Here is a 19,030-nt window from a genome sequence, read left to right as displayed (position 1 = left end):
CTTAGTCTAGAGAGAGAAATTGAGGAGTGAGATTAGATGTAGGTGTGAGGGGGAGTTTGTGAGAGAGAGAAAGAGAGTGTGTGTTGGAGGGAGTGTGTGAAGAAGACTTTGTGTGTGTGTGTGTGTGTGTGTGTGTGTGTGTGTGTGAGAGAGAGAGAGAGAGAGAGAGGCTATGTGGGGGGAGTGTATGGTCGAGAGAAAGAGGGTGTGTGTTGGTGAGAGCATGAGGGAGACTGTGTGTGTGTGTGTGTGTGTGTGTGTTGGAGAAAGTGTGTGGAGAGATTGTGTGTGTTGGAGAGTGTATCTGAGAGACTGTGTATGAGAGAAAGGGTGTGTGTTGGGGGAGAGTGTGTGTGAGCAACTGTGTGTGTGAGAAAGAGAGAGAGAGAGAAAGGGCGTGTGTGGGAAAGGGGCTGTGTGTTGGGGGAGAGTGTGTGTGAGCGACTGTGTATGTGTGTGTGCGTGTGAGAGAAAGGGTGTGTGTGGGAGAGAGGATATGCGTTGGGGAGTGTGTGTGTGGGGGGGAGACTGTGTGTGCCTGAGTGAGTGTGGCAGCGCACTGTCTCTTTAAACCGAGCACTCAGGAGCCGGAGCGCTAGTTCAGTACAGCAGCCGCCGCGGCTCCCAGCACAGACAGGCTCCCCGTGCCCCCAGCCCCGCTCAGCCGAGACCCACTCGGGCGCGGCCGCCTCTAGCAGCGGGCGAGCTCCGCCAGCGCCGCGCCGCGCCAGCCAGCCATGGATCCGCTTCCCAAAGAAGGGGAGCCTGCCCCGGCGGCGGCGGCGGGGGCCGGGGAGCCCAGCAGGGGCACTGCCTCCTCCAGCGGGGTGGTGGTGCAAGTCCGGGAGAAGAAGGGACCCCTGCGCGCTGCCATCCCCTACATGCCGTTCCCCGTGGCTGTCATCTGCTTGTTCCTCAACACCTTCGTGCCAGGGCTAGGTAAGGAGCCTCCCGAGCTGCCCTTGGTGCCCGGGCGGTGGGGGGTCACTGCAAGGGCGCTTCTGTGCTTGCAGACCAGGGGCGGAGGGTCACTCATGCTGGGGGGCGGGGAGAGAGCTAAGGGGTGGCACCGGATACATCTGTCCGGTACGGGAGCGCGTCTGTACCCAGCACGGAAGGGTTACGGGGTGTAACGGGGGTTACTGTGCAGCTGGGGGGCGGGAGGGGCTGCATGGAGGGGCTCGCGGCTATAAGGGCTCCGGAGTGAAGCCAGGGGATCTGCGGTCATTGTTATTGCTACTGGGGCGAGCCACCTTCCCTTCTAAGCGGACAAGAGCCAGGCCCCGTCCCTGATTCCCCCCAAGCTCCGGCTCCGGTTTGCTCCCTGCTGCCTGCAGATTTTGCAAGCGGTTAAGTGGACGGTGGGTGCTGAGAGTGGCCGCGGCGTGGTAATGAGGCGATCGCGGCCGGGGGTGCCGGGAGCGGGCTGGAGGACTGGACTGCACCCCGCTCCTCAGCCTGGCTGCTGCTACTGCTACTGCTACTTTCCTAGGACACCCCCCTCCCAACTTTTCCTGACCCGATCGAACAGGGAAATCGGGAATAGTGCCCTGCCCTCCCTCTTCCTCCTGGGGCAGCCGCTGCCCTCGCTCCGTAACCCCAGGCGGATTTCGCTGAGCTCGGATCAGGGCGGCTGACGCCAGGTGAGGGGCGAGGCCGCCCCTCTTTTGGCACTTCACACGGCTTCCCCTCTCCAGCTGGCCACCTTCTCGCCCGAAGCAGTGCGGGAGATCGCCCCAGGCTGGGCTGGGGGCGGAGCTGCTCCGGGCACTTAGTCTAGCGTGTGTCACTTCTGCTTTAGTTTTGCAAGAGGGGAAGCCGGGGGTAGGAGCTGTCTAGACCCCCTGGCTCTTAGGGGGCCGCCTGCCTCTCCCTCTCTCTCGGACCCCGCGAAGATCTGCACCTTGGCTGGCCCTGGTGTGTTTTTCTGCTCAGTGCTAGCTTCGGATTGTGCAGCGCTGCAACCCGCTCGGGAGAGGGGCAGGTCTGGGGCTGAACCCCCGCCCGGCCTCTTGGCCACGCAATACTCCGCGGACCCCCTCACCCCACCCCGGGATGTGGCATACAGGGCCCTACTGAGCGCAGGAAAGGACCAGCTGGCTCCAGAGGCGCCAGCCCTCGATTCCACCCATGCACCAGCGTCTGTGCCGCGGGGATGGCACAAGGTGGAGAGTGTTCGCGCTTTTAGAAGGTCCTTCCCTACTGCACATCACCCCCTGCAAAAAGCCTTTGCAGAGATGGCGAATCGGGGGTCGGAGTCCTGAGGAACCCCTGTGCCGCTGAGCCTGAGGGCCTAAATCCCTTCCCCTGGCTTCCAAGGACTTTGGATCAGGCACCCTGGAGCTTTTGCAAACCTGCTGGGCTTTGGTAGAGAAAGTGCTTATAGATTGGTCTCCTGAGGTCACTACTTTTCCTGGCAGAAAGTTCTTCTTAAAGGGGTAGAACTAAAGATCAATATTTTGTTGTAGATTGGGGGTGAGGACAGCATCAGAGAACCCTCTCCAGCCCCAGCTCTGGCTGAAATCTTGGCTCCACTGAAGTGAGTTGCAAGACTCCCCTTGTTTTCAAGGGGGTCAGGATTTCACCTTCTGTTGCCTGTTCCTAGTTAGGGAATGTATTTATCCCCTTCTCCTTTCTCTGTACTCTTGTCTGCTTGGCATTGTTCTACATGATGACACACAGGAGCCTGTGGCTTCCCCCATCCCCCTTAAGAAGTAGCACAAAAATGAACTGTTGCTTTTTTTAATACTCAAAAGAACTGCCTTCTGAAAAATCAGTGTGTTCGAACAAGTGACATTCAACTGGGTCTCACTTCCTGCAGCTCTGAGCACAGACAAGGCCTAGACACAGGAAGCAGGAGAATGTCATTTTAGTCACAGCAGAATTTTCCACCTGCTAGAATGAAAGCATATTTTTTCTTCATCTGTTAAAACAGGAATTAATAGCATCCACTCTACTACATTTCATTTATTTTTTAAAAGTAACGATGGAAATGCCAAAATATGAATTTTTACAGCAGCCAGGAAATGATGCCAAGACTGAGATGATATCCTTCTGGCTCCCCTACCCTGTGCTCACTCTGTGGGGTTCACAGCTGAAGTGGTAGCTGCACAGAGATCCAGCACTACAGTAATTATTCTTAACAGAAAGCTCTCCGGAATTTCTACCCCTTTGGGCCAGTTAATGTGCCCTTTAGGCAGGGATTTTCCACAGACTGTTTGGAAGCTGTGCAGTCTAGAGGTTAGAGCAGAGGACTGGCACTTAGGACTCCTGGGTTCTAATATCCTCACTCTGATAGTGACTACACTAAGTGACCATGGTCAAGCCACTGAGGTCAACATTTCTGGAAACTTCCATTAATTTTGTTGGCCTCCATTTTTAGGTGCTCCCTTTGAGGCACATTGGTGCTTATTCCACTTCAAATCAACAATGTCCATGGAAGCTGTGGATGCTAACGTCTTTGAATATCAGATGTCTGGTTACTCTAGTAGTAGGACAGTCCCCAACTGAGGCCGCTCTTGAAAATGTTAGCTTTAACCCTCATTTCCTCATTTGTAAAATGGGGATACTTGCCTACTGCAATGAAGAGCCATATGGATCCCTAAGCCTTAGCAGTACAAGGATTCAAGGAATGCAAGGCCAAATCACAGTTTAACAAAAACAAAAACCAGGAACAACCCATACCTCAGAATTCCCATTCTGGGCTGTAGACTCCTTACTGCTGTTCCTGCTGGTCTTTCCTTCATCAAAGCCTTCCCTCTGGAGATTATTTTATAACCTAGAAAGTTTTCCCACCTTGCCCTGCTCTTAAAGGGATAGCACCCTGCCACACCTATTTTGCAGGTGTGTTTATATGGTTTAATGCATGCATAATGACTGAGTTCCTGAGATGAAAGTAGTTACCTAAGTGCAACACCATATACAAACTAATGTCTTTACAACATGTGCAATGTTTTAAAAAACCCAGGGATCTATTTCAAGGGAAAACATTCAATTTTTTAAAGTTTTGTTATATAACTATGACACTGGGGTACATGCTTCCATATCACACCCTTCAGGTATGTTACGTTAGTGTTCCTTGTACTCAGCCACTTCAAGAACATAGATTAATGGACCACGTAGAAGTACTCCAGTTGAGTGCCTCTGTATCTTTATCACATGATCCTTTATCATGTAACATTTTCTCCACCTCCCCCCCTCCCCCCAAATATTTTGAAAACCAAAGTTTTCCTTCTATCTTTCTGAAGATATCTTTCTATCACAGGAGAAAATACCCCCTCCCCCTCTTTGTAGAATTATAAGAAAATCTGGCAAGGGAGAGGCTGTCAGTACCCTTTCCGCTATTTATTAGACTACATTATTTGGGGACTACTACAAGCTACTCAGAACCCTAAAAATTGCCTCATCATTTTCCCTGGGCCACCATGGGAGGGCATAGGGGAGCTGTCTTTATGGATCTCTCTCATTTTTTGTACAGAGTTTTCCCCCTGACCAAACCCTGCAGAAAGCCCTCTGTAGTTCATCAGTGCCATTCTTTGCAGAATGTACTCCCTCCCTTCTAAGGTCCGAGGCTTCTACCTGCACAATACTTTCAGTCTTTGCCAGGCTGGGAGCTTTAGGCTTGGACTTGGATCTCTGCATCTGTGCCTATTGTATTACCATCAGATTGCTAGGCCAACCCAAAGTCCTTTTTGCTTAAAATCCCTAGATTATTCAGACCCCTCTTCACATTGATCTGCTCATTTCAATGGTACTTTGTGGCTGGACCACTTTCCACTTGGATTTTCAGCTGTAAAAGCAAAAGCAAAGAAAAAATACCAGACTTCTATGTCTGTGCATGGGGTTCTGTGAAGGGGTTGTTCGACTCTAAGGTGCCACAAGTACTCCTTTTCTTTTTAAGGGGAATTGAGTTCACAGGTAAAAGGGATTGATTCCCTCTCAAAGTCCATTAGCATCTGGCCCTCCCTTTTCTGAGGAGGGGACACCAGTCAACTGTCAGCTGGGGAGCGCCTGCCTTCAGTCAGCCCTCTCTTCAGTAGCTGAGCACTGAAGATTTGCTCTCCTCCTTGGTCTGCCATCAGCTGAGCTGGGGCTTTTCCTCTGAAGTGTCTCCCTCCGGTCCTGTCATTTCTCACAGATGCAACAGATTGGAACCACCTGAGCCCTCTTTACCTCATTAAGCCCACATTGTGCCATGTGGGGTTTGTATAACCCATCACAGGTTCCTGTTGACTTTGGTCAGAATAGTACATTTGTATCTGAGGCAGATTTTGGCTCTAAATTTGACTCATTTACATACAGTCTGTCTTGTGATGAAGCTGATAAAATCCTACACATTTCAATGGGAATTTACCCCGGGGGCATAAGGTCGCTAAGAATGTGACTTTTGACTGTCCTGGCCAAATCCTGGCAATATGTCTCAGGCTACACATGATGTGAAGCAGTAGGTGCCGAAATGTGTTGCATGGGGCATCCAGTACAAGAGATCCCACCATCTCATCCCAATATAACATCCTAAGCCATCTCTACTTACTTTTGGGTATTTGTTACTGCTTCCTCTTCAAGTGTTTCCTCACTACTAGTGTTGCCCTTTTGTCTCTTGCCTAGGCACTCATCAGACTTATGGCTTGAGGAATTAAGGGCATGGCTGGCCCTATTTCTTGTGTGCATGGTACATTTCCAGTCATGTGTGCTTGCTTCAGCTCTCATGCCTCATGGTGGGCTACCATTTGGGATGCTAGCTCATTGACTATGCAATCTTAATATCTTCCTATGTTATCCAACAGACCTTGCATTTTGGTACCATTGATCCACATGGGGACTGTTGTTTTGGTGAGTCCTTTTGTCCACCAGGGGACAGTCTCTTCAGATGTGTCCCAGTAGCCCACATGAGAAACCCTGTAGTGCTGTGAGCCTATTGTCTCATCTGGCTGGCTTCACATCAGTCTGGGTTAGCTTCTTAGCCCCAGGTTGTCCCTTCCCCCTAGTTCAGGGGGTTCCCCAGAGGCCATAAAGTTTTCTCATCAGCTGCACGGCCTGCGATGGAGACCCTGGGTGGCGTCTCAGTATCCACCAGTGGGGAGTATTTGTATGAACTGTTCAACCAGTACTAACTCAGCCACTTGGGCTGCAGTCTGCTCGTCTGGCCGTAACCATCAGCAGCAACATTCCTTCTGGTTTTGGGCCACCCCCCGCCAAGCGGGGCTCCCATTTCCATCCAGAAGCAGCAGCAGTGCATCTCTTTTCAGATATTGAGAAAGTTCAGGGTGGCACCCTTAACCTGCATAATCCCACAGGGTCAAACACTCAGTCAGCTGCCTAGGCTGCGCCAGTCAGGTAGGCGGCCAGCACAAGGGCTCAGGGTTCTGAAGGCCATTGGGAGGCCACTGCCACTCACTCAAAAATGGTCCAGAAAGCCTCAGGGAGTCGCCAGGCCTCATCTTAGTCAGCTTCATTGCTACTGGTGGGAGCACAGGCCCCAGGCTCCCACTCTGGCTGCCAGACTCCGGCTGCCCCGGCAGGCTCCAGCCCTGTCAGTAGTAGTGGTAGCAAGTTTGGTTGCAGGTCCTTCTGCTGGTTGCCATCTCACCTAGCAGCTGCTGCTGCTGGGCTGTTTGTAGCTGTTGTTGAGTGGCCCACTGTTGTAACAGTTGCTGCGGAAACTGCTGTGGCTGGGCTGCCTGTTGTCACGGGCTCTCTGTCAGCCATTTGCATCCCTGCTCTGGATCAGTGCCACTTGGATTTTCTGTCTCTCCTGTGCATGGGTTTCCCAGCTCCCACTGATTTACTCGTGTGTCAGGGTTGGGAAGCGCTCACCTGCATTCACTGCCATTTGTAGCACGCTATACCTCTCTACTGCCCCCTTGTGGAGAGGGTGGGCACTGCTCCTGTCAGAGACAGGGCAGGGCCCTCTGGCTGTACTGCTGAAAAGTACTGACCCTTTTGCGGAGGATGGGGGGGCAAAGGGGAAGAAGCGGGGAGTTAAAGTTGTCCACACCAAAAGTCAGTGTGATTCCTCAGGCCACAAAAAGCAGAGTCCTAGGCCCGTGGGAAGCCAATGACAAAAAAGGTATCAGCTCTTTGCCTTTCTGAGAGGGCCAGGGCCGCCCAGGCTCGCGAGCTGTTTTGCAGGTCAGCATCCCCTGCTTCAAGGAGCTGTGGAGCTCTGAGTTACAGTCCTGCTCCTCCCAGTGTCACACTATGCTGAGATCCTCTCCTTTAAGGACCTGCCCATTTCCAGGCTTGACAAGTCTGCCAGGTGCACCGGGCTGAGGCTGATTAAGTGCAGAGGAGCTCTTTAACCATTTCCTGACTGGGGTAGGGCTGTGGCCCACCACAACATGTACTAAACCAGACCAGATCACCTTAGATTGTGAAATCTGAGAATTTTTAAACATCTAATTTACTTTTCACTGTTAATGCTAATTGCTCCATTTTGGGCAATGAAAATAGGTTCGTCACTTCCCCTTGCTTGGCCATAACTTCGGGTCACATACGATCTTTAGGATCATCACATTGTATTCTGGCATGACAGAACATGAGGTACTTACCTTCCTACACTGCTTGGATTCATCTGCGATATTTAGACATAAAAGCTTGTGGAGGTGCTGGGTCAGAATTTTCAATCTGCCTTAGCTGCATCTCTCCTAGCTCTGCCTTTCTGAACATGGAAGGCACAATCATAGAAATAATGGTGGTGTCACAGGTTCAAGGTCAGAACAGGGGAAGATTTAGGCTGAGAGAGAGAGAGAGAAAAGGGAGAGCCAGAGTCCAGGCACAGGACTGACAATCAGAAGATCTGGCTTTTGTTTCTGGCTCTGCTTGTGGCCTGCTGGGTGACCATGGGCAAGTCACTTCCTAGCCCTGTGCCTCAGTTTCCCCATCTGTAAGTGGGGGTAATGATACTGCTGTGCTATGTATAGTGCTTTGAGATCTACTGCTGAAAAACATTATCTAAGAACTAGGTGTTATTTCTAGTTCTGTCACAGGCACTTTGAACTGAAGTCAATGGGAGTTAGCTGTATCCTGCAGTAAGAACCTCAGGAAGAGAGTACCAAATCCTGCTCTGGTGAGCCCTGAAAGTGGCAGCCAGAGGAGCCAGAGACACTCCTCAGGTGCATCTTCTGCTCCACAGATCCTGTAGGTGCTGGAACTAGGGATGCGGGGAGTGCTGCTGCACGCTCTGGCTTGAAGTGGTTTCCATTATATATATGGTTTACAGTTTGGTTCAATGGCTCTCAGCACCCCCACTATACAAGTTGTTCCAGTACCTGACAGATCCTGCTGGATTTCACAGTGCAAGCCTCCAGCTAGCATGTGCTGCAGATGGCAGCTGAGATGAGGGGTTGGCCAGGCCCCTTTGCTGGCAGACTGTGTTCCCTTGGAGCTGCCATGTGCCAGCCAGCGTGGGAGTGGATATGGCTCCCTAGCATTCCCCCTGAGCCAATACACTGAAGTCATGCCCCCCTCCCTACACGTATCTCCTCCACTAAAACACATGGTGCTGTGAGGGGCGTTGGAGGAAATATGAAAAGTGAGTGGAATGATCTGAAAGTGTGAGATATTCTCTGGTATGAAAACCCCCTTTCAGATTGGGGGCGGAGGTTTGGACCACATCCTGTATTGTTCAGACTTGGTGGTTTTAAAGAGAGCATCTTTGTGCATTAACTGAAAGAAATAGCTTGAAATAATGACAAGATGGGGGAGCCACCATCAGGTAACCACTGAAGGTCCCAGTTGAAGGATGTGCAGTCCATGGCCTCCCACAGATATGCAGATAGGCAGGGAATGATTCTCATCCCACTGAATGTTTTTCATTAGTGCTGTGCAATTCTTGTTTATCCTGAATGTTTCCACTCTTGATCACAACTCTTCTCTTCTTCTCCAACTGTTTATTCAGTTTACAGTCTCCTTGTTGAAGTTTAAGGGCCGGATACTTAGTTGGTATAAATTTGTGTAGTACCATTGACTTTAATGGAGCTACATCCATTTATTCAAATACCTGAGGGCTCTAATTACAACTCTGTGGCAGAGAGCCCCGTTGAGTTCTCTATGCATGAATAAGGGCACAAATCATCACCTGCAACAGTCAGAAGAATGAAATCTGCATGATGATATCAATATCCTATTTATTTCTGCTGTCATATTAATTAAATGGATGTCTCAAGGCAAAGTCTCCTCCCTTTGTTACCAATACTAGGGTGACCAGATAGCAAGTATGAAAAATTAGGACCAGGGGTTGGGTAGGGTTACTAGATTCCTATATAAGACAAAGCCCCTAATATTGAGATGTCTGGTCACCCCATTACCAACGGCACTTCAGTTTATTAAATCGAAGAATTTTAAAACATTCTCATTGTCACATCTAGTATCTGGCAAATAATACAAGAAGAAAAAAGGACTTTCAAACCTCTGTGCACTAAACCCAGGAACTCATTGTGGTATTTTTTCCCTTTTTGTCCACAAATGTGGAAATGAGTGATTTTGTTTAGTCTGTTTGCAAGCAAGTTTGTGGAAAGCAAACACCTGTGCACGTTTGGGTTCACGTGAAGGTTCATAGTGGAACTCTCAGTACAGAACTCTGGCTGAATTTGCACTGTCAAAAAAGAAGACCTGTAATTCATCATTGGTGCCACCAATGGTGGAAGGTGTAGTATAGCTGGATCGCATGGTTAGTTTAACACAGTGACAATAGTAAGAACATCTGAGTCTCGTATACACTACAGCTTCCACCATTGCAGGTCCCATTTTTGCCAGTGTAGAGAAGGCCTTTGATTTCTCTCCTCCTGTTTACAAAAGTTTCAGTCAGATCAGAAAGAATACCATGTGTCTAAGGGCTTGTCTACACTTACTGATGGAATTGACCAGCAGCAATCGATGCATCGACAGTCGATTTAGCAGGTCTAGTGAAGACCTGCTAAATCGACCACAGATTGCTCTCCTGGCGACTCCTGTACTCCACTGGATCAAGAAGAGTAAGAGGAGTTGACGGGAGAGCGTCTCCTGTCAACATCATGTAGTCAGACCCCACGGTTAATAGATCTAAGCTATGTCAACTTGAGTTACGCTATTCACGTAACTCAAATTGCGTAGCTTAGATCGACTGTTCCCTGTTGTGTAGACGAGGCCTTAGGCTGCTGATTGCAAATAATGACCGATCGAAGATCTGGTCAAATGGGTCTGGAATATGTTTGTAGCAATGAAGAGTTTGGACGATGTGGAATAACAAGCAAACTCATAAAATCAATGTCTGTTCAGATAATTTGTGTACAGAAGAAAGGGCAACATTCATCCAATAAATGATTTGTTACAGAGTCCTCCTGGCTCCAGCCATGTCTCAGGTCAGAAAGGGCTGAGGTTTTAGATGTGCTGTGCGCTAGATGGAATTCACTTCCCATTGATAGCCACCTCCATCCATCTCTCCCCATGTCTAAGAAACATCTCAAAGCTGTTTTCCACCCCATTGATGTATTTCATTATGGCCACTGCTGCCCCAATACTTATTACCTTCCTCTTTCCCACTTTTTATGTATTGGACTCCTTCAGTTGGGTTTATCTGTTTGGCTTTAAGAGATTATAAATTTATTGTGTATTATAGGGCACAATACTCCAAGCACTTGAACAAGGACAGGCATATACAGTTCTCAGGTCCCTGGGACAGGGACATGGCTGTCTATGTATGGTGCCTAGCTGAAGGAGGTCCTGATTGGGGGCATGTAATGGGGCAAGACTCACCACCGCAGTGCCTCCTGCTGGCTGTGCTGGGAATTAGCTCTTGGTTGCCAGTGCGCCTTCCCCTAATGGTGTCTCACCACCATCACTTCTGCTCCACCTCTAAGATCCACATCACTCCCCAGACCACAGCATCCTCTTCTGGGCACAGCCCACCAGTTGTGCCCCGCTCCCTTTTTCCCCCTTCCAGGGGGACTGGCTGTCTCTAGTCCATCCACCTGCTGCTGTGGCCTACTGCAGCCTTCAGTCTAGCCCCTCACCTCAAGGGGTAAACTGCAGTCCAAATACTGGCCACCCCCCTCTGTGGGGAGTGGGCCTAGCTCACTACTCCAGGCCCTGACCCAGGGACCCGATAGCCGGCAGCCACGTGCTGCCGTTCCTCCAACTCCTGCCACCTATTTCCCTGGGTCACTTCCCCATAGCTCTAGCATCTTCCCAGCCCTTTGTACCAGGAGCCTCAGTCTGGCAGTCCCCAAGCTGGAGCTCCCTATTGCTCCCCTGACACTGCTCTAGCTAAGGTACTCCTCTAAGGCAGCCAGTCCATCTCCTTTGCATTCCTGGCAGAAACTCCCCTTGCTCTGTTGAGCAGCCCTTTTTATGTGGCCCTCCCTGGCCCTGATTGGCTGCTCCAACAAGCCTTTTCCTGATTGGCTCTCTACAAGCCCTCCTCCCATTGGTTGGGTTTTGCACAGCCTCCTTGAGGGCTGCTTTAACCCTCCATCTACCTGTCTAGGGCAGCTGCCCCACCACAGGGCACTACCACAATACAAATAATGATATTTTTATTTATGTTGTTTGTTTATTTTTTTCACTGACCAGTGAAAGTGGTCTGGTCAGTTTTACTCTTGATTATAGTGACTCTCTAGTCAGTTTCATTTTCAGGCTATCAAGCACTAGCCCAGTGCCACAGTATTTGGAGTGCAGCCACTCAGGGCTGGATTTACACCTGCGGTACCCCAGGTGCATGGGCTTGGAGCACCCCCTGGCCATCCACAGCGGCTTGGAGCACCCCCTACCACCTGCAGCAGCTCACAGCCCCACCCTTCCACACTCGCCGTGGCGGCCGGGAGCTGTGAGGTGCCCCCTGCTGCCCATGATGGCTCGGAGCACCCCCCGCATAGCCCCACTACAACTTCCCAGTGCCCCCCCACAGAACTCCCACTGCCCAGAGCCACCCACAACCCCCCCCACTGCCAAGTGCCCCCCACCGCCTTACTGCCCAAAGCCCCCCCCCAAAGCCCTCCAGAGACCCACTCTCCCAAGCCCTGCCCCCCAGCCACACTCATCAGCCCCACTGGGAGGTGGTGACTGTCCACCGGGCTGAGTGAGGAGCACTCCAGCAGGGCTGCATGGGGCTGTCTCCCCCTCAGCCGGCCCTGCCCCTGCCCCTGCCCCTGCTGGACCCAGGAGTGGCAAAATTTGAATATTTAGGCACCCCTAGAATGCCAGTGCCCCTAGGCATGTACCTACTGTGCCTAATGGGCAATCTGGCCCTGCAGCCACTGAAGGGTCTGGTTAAATCCAAACAACCCCTCCTCCCATTTTCATCAAAATGGGAAAAGAAAAAAAGGAGCGAATAAAAGTACGTCTGTTCACTGCTGTTGTCTATACAATGGCATAGGTGTACATTGCACTTAACAAACAACCAAGAAGACAGAGTTCGCTGAACATCTCTTGCAATCCAATTCATTCTCTAATGTAATTTAGACAGATACTTTAGGAAGATTAAAGGTGAAGGTGGGAGCAGACAGCAGGAAGAGGAGATTGGTGATACATGGCTACACGAATAAAGTGAATTTGAAGGAGGCTATTCCAGTCACAAGGTGTGATATGAAGGAAAGCACAAAGTCAAGTGTGGGAGGAGAAAGGAACATGCAGGGGAGAGGACTGGGCCTGAGGGGGCTTTATACAAGGAAATGAGAGTTGATCTGTTTGCCGGGGCCAGAGATGTGCAGAGCCTTGAAGGGCAGAATAAGGAGCTTGAGCTCTGTGCAAAAGGAGTGGGGAAGCCAGTGAAAGCATCTGAAGAGGGAAGTGACTTGGACAAGGAAGGTACTTTTAGCTGGAGCATTTTGGCTAGACGGGAAGTCAGACAGGAGGAGGCAATACTCCTATATCCTCCATCCACAGATCTCAGAGAGCCTGACAGACATTGACAAAGGACCCATGCGTGAAGCTGGTTAGTATGATCATCTCCATGTTTACAGACTGTGAAAATGGAGACACAGAGAGGTTGTGGACTTGCTTGAGAGAGTCAGTGGGTAAGCTGGGAATAGAACCCAAGTTCAGTGGATGAGAAGCTGGATACGAGTCAGCACTATGCCCTTGTTGTCAAGAAGGCGAACGGCATGTTGGGCTGCATTAGTAGGAGCATTGCCAGCAGATTGAGGGAAGTGATTATTCCCCTCTATTCGGCACTGGTGAGGCCACATCCAATTTTGGGCCCCCCATTGCAGAAAGGATGTGGACAAATTGGAGAGAGTCCAGCGGAGGGCAATGAAAACGATCAGGGGGCTGCAGTACATGGCTTACGAGGAGAGGCTGAGGGAATTGGGCTAGTTTAGTTGCAGAAGAGAAGAGTGAGGGGGGATTTGATAGCAGCCTTCAACTACCTGAAGGGGGGTTCCAAAAAGGATGGAGCTCGGCTGTTCCCAGTGGTGGCAGATGACAGAACAAGAAGCAATGGTCTCAAGTTGCAGTGGGGGAGGTCTAGGTTGGATATTAGGAATCACTATTTCACTAGGAGGATGGTGAAGCACTGGAATGGGTTACCTAGGGAGGTGGTGGAATCTCCATCCTTAGAGGTTTTTAAGGCCCGGCTTGACAAAGCCCTGGCTGGAATGATTTAGTTGGTGTTGGTCCTGCTTTGAGTAGGGGGTTGGACTAGATGACCTCCTGAGGTCTCTTCCACCCCTAATATTCTATGATTCCTGATACCTAGATAAATACCCCTGACCAACATATCTGTGCTGGCAAAAGACCTGGCCTAAGCTATACCAGTATAAGTACATTTACAGCATTAAACATGCCTCCAACACTAGGGGTAATATTGGTGTAACTATATTGGTAAAAGATCTCACCCCTAACTGACATCATTTTACCAGAACAAAAAATGTGTGTAGACCAGGCATTAGAGATAGCAGGAGTGCGAAGTCTGGATTTCCCTGGTTTTGCTGAAGGTTCCTGATGCAGATTGGACACTCTTTCATTCATTTATCAGGGCAAGGGTGCCAAATTTTTAACAAAGAGATTTTCCCCATATGTTTTTTGAGAGTTTGAGTTAAATAAGTGTTAAAAAACCAAAGTGATTTGAAGTCTGAATAAGAATCACTTCCCCTCTCATTTAATTGGTTTCCTCTTGTTGGTATATCTAATGTTATACACTTACTAGGTTTTGCAGTCTGCGGAATCTTTCAGGAAAAAATGCTGATTTTGGGGACTTGGGATTGGCAAAACTGTGCTAGAGTTTTTAAACTCAAGTTAACTGATTGCCAGTTAACGTACTAACATGTTTGTACAAGCTATTCTGCACAAACCCACAAACGTTTGTGTCCTGGAACAAACGTGTACTAAAGCATTAGTTAACTAAACTTAACTGGCAATCCATTAACTCGAGCTAAAAATTCTAGTGCAGACATACTCGAGTCTAGGCATAGCCGCTGGGTTTTTGCCCCTGTTGTAACCCGAGCCGTTGTTTGACAATTGACCCAAGTTAGCTTATCTACACACAAAAGGTTGTACTGCTTTACTGAGGCCAGGTTTAAACCACACAGTTTTGTTGGTATAGTTATGTCAGTCAGGGTGTAAATCCCCTCGCTGACACAGCTATGCTGGCAAAATACCTCATGCAGACGCAGCTATACCAACAGAAGAGTGCTTTGAATAGCTAATGTCATTTGGGAAGGTGGTGTTACTAAGCCAACAGAGAGTTTTTCTTTTGGCATAAGCTGTGTCTACATTAGGGGCTTCTGTGGTATAGCTGTACTGGTATATCTCGGCAAAGGCCCTGTTGTATAGGCAAAGCCTGAGATTTGTATAGTTAAAGTGGTACAAACCCCCTAATGTGGACTCGATATAAGGGTGCTTTGTTACTGCTTTAGCTATTCTTGTATGGGAAGGGAATAAGCTATAGCAGTATAAGGAACCTTTACACTGATATAACGGCATCCACACTAGGGGTTATAGCAGTACAACTATTTCAGTAAAAAGAAATCACACCCCTCACTAAAATAGTGGTACTGGTACAAAATCTGTGTGTAGGCCAGGCCAGGCCAAACACCTATGGAAATGCTAATTTAGACATATCATAAAGGTTCACAGAGTCCAAGGCCAGAAGGGACTCTTGTGATCATCTCGTCTGACCTCCTGTACATCATGGGCCATAGAACTTACCCAAAAGAATTCCTAGAGTAGAGCTTTTAGAAAAACATCGCATCTTGCTTTAAAAATTGCCAGTGATGGAGAATCCACCATGACCCTTCGTAAGTTGTTCCAATGATTAATTACTCTTACTGTTAAAAATATGCACCTTATTTCCAGTCTGAATTTGTCTAGCTTCATCTTCCAGCTGTTGAATCATGTTATACCTTTCTCTGCTAGATTGAAGAGTCCATTGTCAAATATTTGTTTTCCATGTAGGTACTTACAGACTGTAATCAAGTCATTCCTTTCTCTTTGTTAAGCTAAACAGATTGAGCTCCTTGAGTCTATCACTATAAGATATATTTTCTAATCATTCTCATGACTTTTCTCTGAACCCTCTCCAATTTATCAACATCCCTCCTGAATTATGGAAACCAGACCGGGACACAATATTCCAGTAGCAGTTACACCAGTGCCAATTACAGAGGTAAAATAACCTCTCTACTGCTACTCAAGATGCTCCTGTTTATGCATCCAAGGATTGCATTAGCCCTTTTGGCCAAAGTGTCACACTGGGAGTTCATATTCAGCTGATTATCCACCACAACCCTCAAATCATGTTCAGAGTCACTGCTTCCCAGGATAGAGTCCCTCATCCATTTAAGTATGACCTATGTTCTTTGTTTCTAGATCTGTACATTTATATTTAGCTGTATTAAAATGCATATTGTTTGCTTGCGCTCAGCTTACCAAGCAAACCAAATTGTGCTGTATCAGTGACCTGTTCTCTTCATTACCACTCCCCACAGTCTTTGTGTCATTTGAAAACTTCATCAGTGATGATTTAATGTTTTCTTCCAGGTCATTGATTAAAAATGTTAAATAGCATAGAGCAAAGAACCGATTCCTACTGGACCCCGCTAGAAACACACCTGCTCAATGATGATTTCCCATTTACAGTTGCATTTTGAGAGCTATCAGTCAGCCAGCTTTTAATCCATTTAATGTGTACCATGTTAATTGTATATGTTCTAGTTTTTTAATTAAAATGTGCAGTACCAAGTCAAATGTCATACAGAAGTCTAAGTGTATTACATCAACACTATTACCTTTATCAACAAAACTTGTAATCTTATAAAAAAAGACATCAAATTAATTTGACAGGATTTATTTTCTATAAACCCAAGTTGATTGGCATTAATTTTATTCCCCTACTTTAATTCTTTATTAATCAAATCTCATATCAGCCACTCCATTATCTTGCCTAGGATTAATGTCAAATTGGCAGGTCTATAATTACCTGGGTGATCCCATTTACCCTTTTTAAACATTGGCACAATATTCAATTTCTTCCACTCTTATGGAACTTCCCCAGTGTTCTAAGATTTATTGAAAGTCAACATTAACAGTGCAGCAAGCTCCTCAGACAGCTCTTTTAAAACTCTTGGGTACAGTATGTGGACCTGCTGATTTAAAATGTCTGATTTTAGTAGCTTCTGTTTACATACTCCTGAGATACTAATGGAATGGAAAGACTGTTATCATCATTGAATGATAACAATCTTTTCCCTCCAAATACAGAACAGAAATATTTATTGAACTCGTCTTCCTTTTCTGCATTATTATTGATCATTCTACCATTTCCATCATGTAATGGACCAATACCATTGCTAGGATTCTTTCTGTTCCTAATATACTTTTAAAAAAGGTTTGTCCAAAGACACAAATATTTGTTATTTACTCTAGGATGAGCTTTCAGCAAACCACAAACATTATGCATGTCTATGCTGGAGTTCATAGGGTAATTAACACAGGTTCATTGGCAAGCAATAAGCTTGAGTTACACCATGACCAAAAGTCTAGCAAAGGCAAAGCCTAAATGGCCACACTGATTTTATTGAAAATTTATAAAAGAAAACAATCTAAACAAACAAAGTATTGTTTTGCTGTAACCCTGGAGCCAAGTACATTTTCAGAGCAGTGTTATAAACCCCTGAGAAACTGGGTTTTTAAATGGAGATTCACAAAATCATAGACACACCAGGATTACACACTGTTATAAATGTATTAGGTTAAAAAACAGAATAATCTTACTGAGTATGAATCATAATATTATTTGTGTGACAATATTTTACCTGATGAGAAACTAATAAGCCCTAAAGTGTTCTGAATAATGATCACCCTGAAACTGAGCTCTGCTTTTCTAAATTTAAAAAAAAAATCCACCAACATCAGGAGGCAAAATCTCCAGTTTATATGATTTCTTTATTGTGTAGATAGGAAACCATTTTTTAAAATCTGTTTTTAAATGTATTCATAAAAGAATGGATTTTGGATTTCATAAATGGGTTTTGTTAATTTGCTATTTTTAAAATACTGGTGAGACCTTTGCTGTTGCCATGACAATTTCATTTCCATAAACATAATTTTGTGTGTGAGTGCATATTCAACATTTTAGTTGGTATGCAGTATTGGGAAAAGTAGGTGGCAACTTGGCATGGGAACTTAGGAATTTACCATTCCAAATCACACCAGTGGCCCATCTAGTCTACTATCCGGTCACTGACAGTTGCCAGTACCAGATGCTTCATAGTAAGTTGCAAATAACCCCGTAATGGGCAATTATATAGCTTGCCCAATAAGGGAAGTTCTTTCCTATATCCAGGTAGTTAGTGGTTAGTTTGGGTGCTAGAATCATGAGGGTTTAGATCTCCGTATGTAATGTAGCGGTGGAAATTTGCATTATCCATGTAACTGATTATCTTTTTTCTGAATCTCAAGCAAAGGCTGAAAGCACAAATGGACCCCAAATGGTTGCATACCTACAAAGCAGTCACAAGAACTGCACCTGTGAACTACTGAGTACCCTCAGCTCCCATTGCCTTATAATCCTCTCTGTGGCTTCTGTCATGGCTTTGGGATAGGACTTAGAATCATAGGACTGGAAGAGACCTCGAGAGGTCATTTAGTACAGTTCCCTGCATGGTGGAGCCAGTGGTGTAATGATTATGAGACTCCACTGGTCACATATTCATGTGTCTGTGAGGGAAGCCTATAGTATTCCAAGTTTCCCCATGCCATGCCTGTGTAGGTTACAACTCCCTCTGAAGCCTTGTGTAGTGCAAGCCCTGATTCTGATCTAATTTACACCAGATTTCTTCTCCAGTTATTCAGTGTGAATGATGGCTCATTGGCTTTGCTGTAGGAAGACTACTCAGTGAAGTAAGAATTTTCAGGATGGGGCCTTACATTAGCTCTCACATTCCAAATAAATCTGAAAATGCCGCCAGTTCCGCCCATATTAATGGCAATGATTGTATATGTTTTTATCATGTGTATTTGGAATAAAAGGAGTGAAGGCGTTTCTGAGCTCTGAGTTTGACAAACAAACTATGATTAATGTCTGAGGAGGTAAAAGGGGATTGAGAGAGAGAAATTCAAAGTAAATAATATTTTGGTCTCGGTATTGGGAAAGACATCAGCTTTTTTCTCCTGCTGACAGTTCTTTATGGTTACAGAGGACATTGCTTGTGTGACTGAAAAGGACAAGGAGCTGCTTGAAGACACTTGCATCATATAAAAGAGCAAACAGATAGCGGGGTCCATAGATACTGACTGGTGTGAGCACAAAACCTTTTCCTTCTTTTTATTTTAAAACATTAAGTGATAGTGGTCATGTGCTTACCTAATTTGGCTGTCAATTACACCCAGATGTCCCACTGAAGCCAATAGGATGGCACAGATGTAGCTGAGCAGATTGGGTCCCCCTGACTCTTAGGGTATGTCTACCCTACAGGCGCTAGAGCGGCACAGCTGTAGACAGACACTCACTAGACAGACAGAAGGGGTTTTTCTATCGCTGAAGTAAGTCCACCTATGACGTTTTGGGATCACCCAGACCAGTAAGGGGTTCTGTCACCACCTGCCCTCTGACCTT

The 19,030-nt window shown here is 47.1% G+C and overlaps 1 protein-coding gene across 5 annotated transcripts in view; it reads left to right on the top strand.

Annotated features, from left to right (window-relative positions):
- The first annotated feature begins 254 nt into the window (after positions 1-254).
- STUM (stum, mechanosensory transduction mediator homolog) overlaps positions 255-19,030 on the top strand; it is a 93,735-nt gene continuing 74,959 nt past the window's right edge. For all 5 annotated transcript variants that reach the window (XR_006289789.1, XM_043543558.1, XM_037895617.2 and 2 more), the window contains exon 1: positions 255-939. Coding sequence is in view for 4 of the 5 variants with exons in the window: in XM_043543558.1 (XP_043399493.1) it covers positions 738-939 (202 nt within the window). In the remaining variant the exon portion in view is untranslated. The remainder of the gene's footprint in view (positions 940-19,030) is intronic.

The sequence above is a fragment of the Chelonia mydas genome, chromosome 3, assembly GCF_015237465.2.
Source record: "Chelonia mydas isolate rCheMyd1 chromosome 3, rCheMyd1.pri.v2, whole genome shotgun sequence".
In the NCBI taxonomy this organism is placed as follows: domain Eukaryota; kingdom Metazoa; phylum Chordata; order Testudines; family Cheloniidae; genus Chelonia; species Chelonia mydas.
The sequence above is the reverse complement of the archived record's forward strand: the minus strand, read 5'-3'. Positions and strand labels throughout refer to the sequence as shown.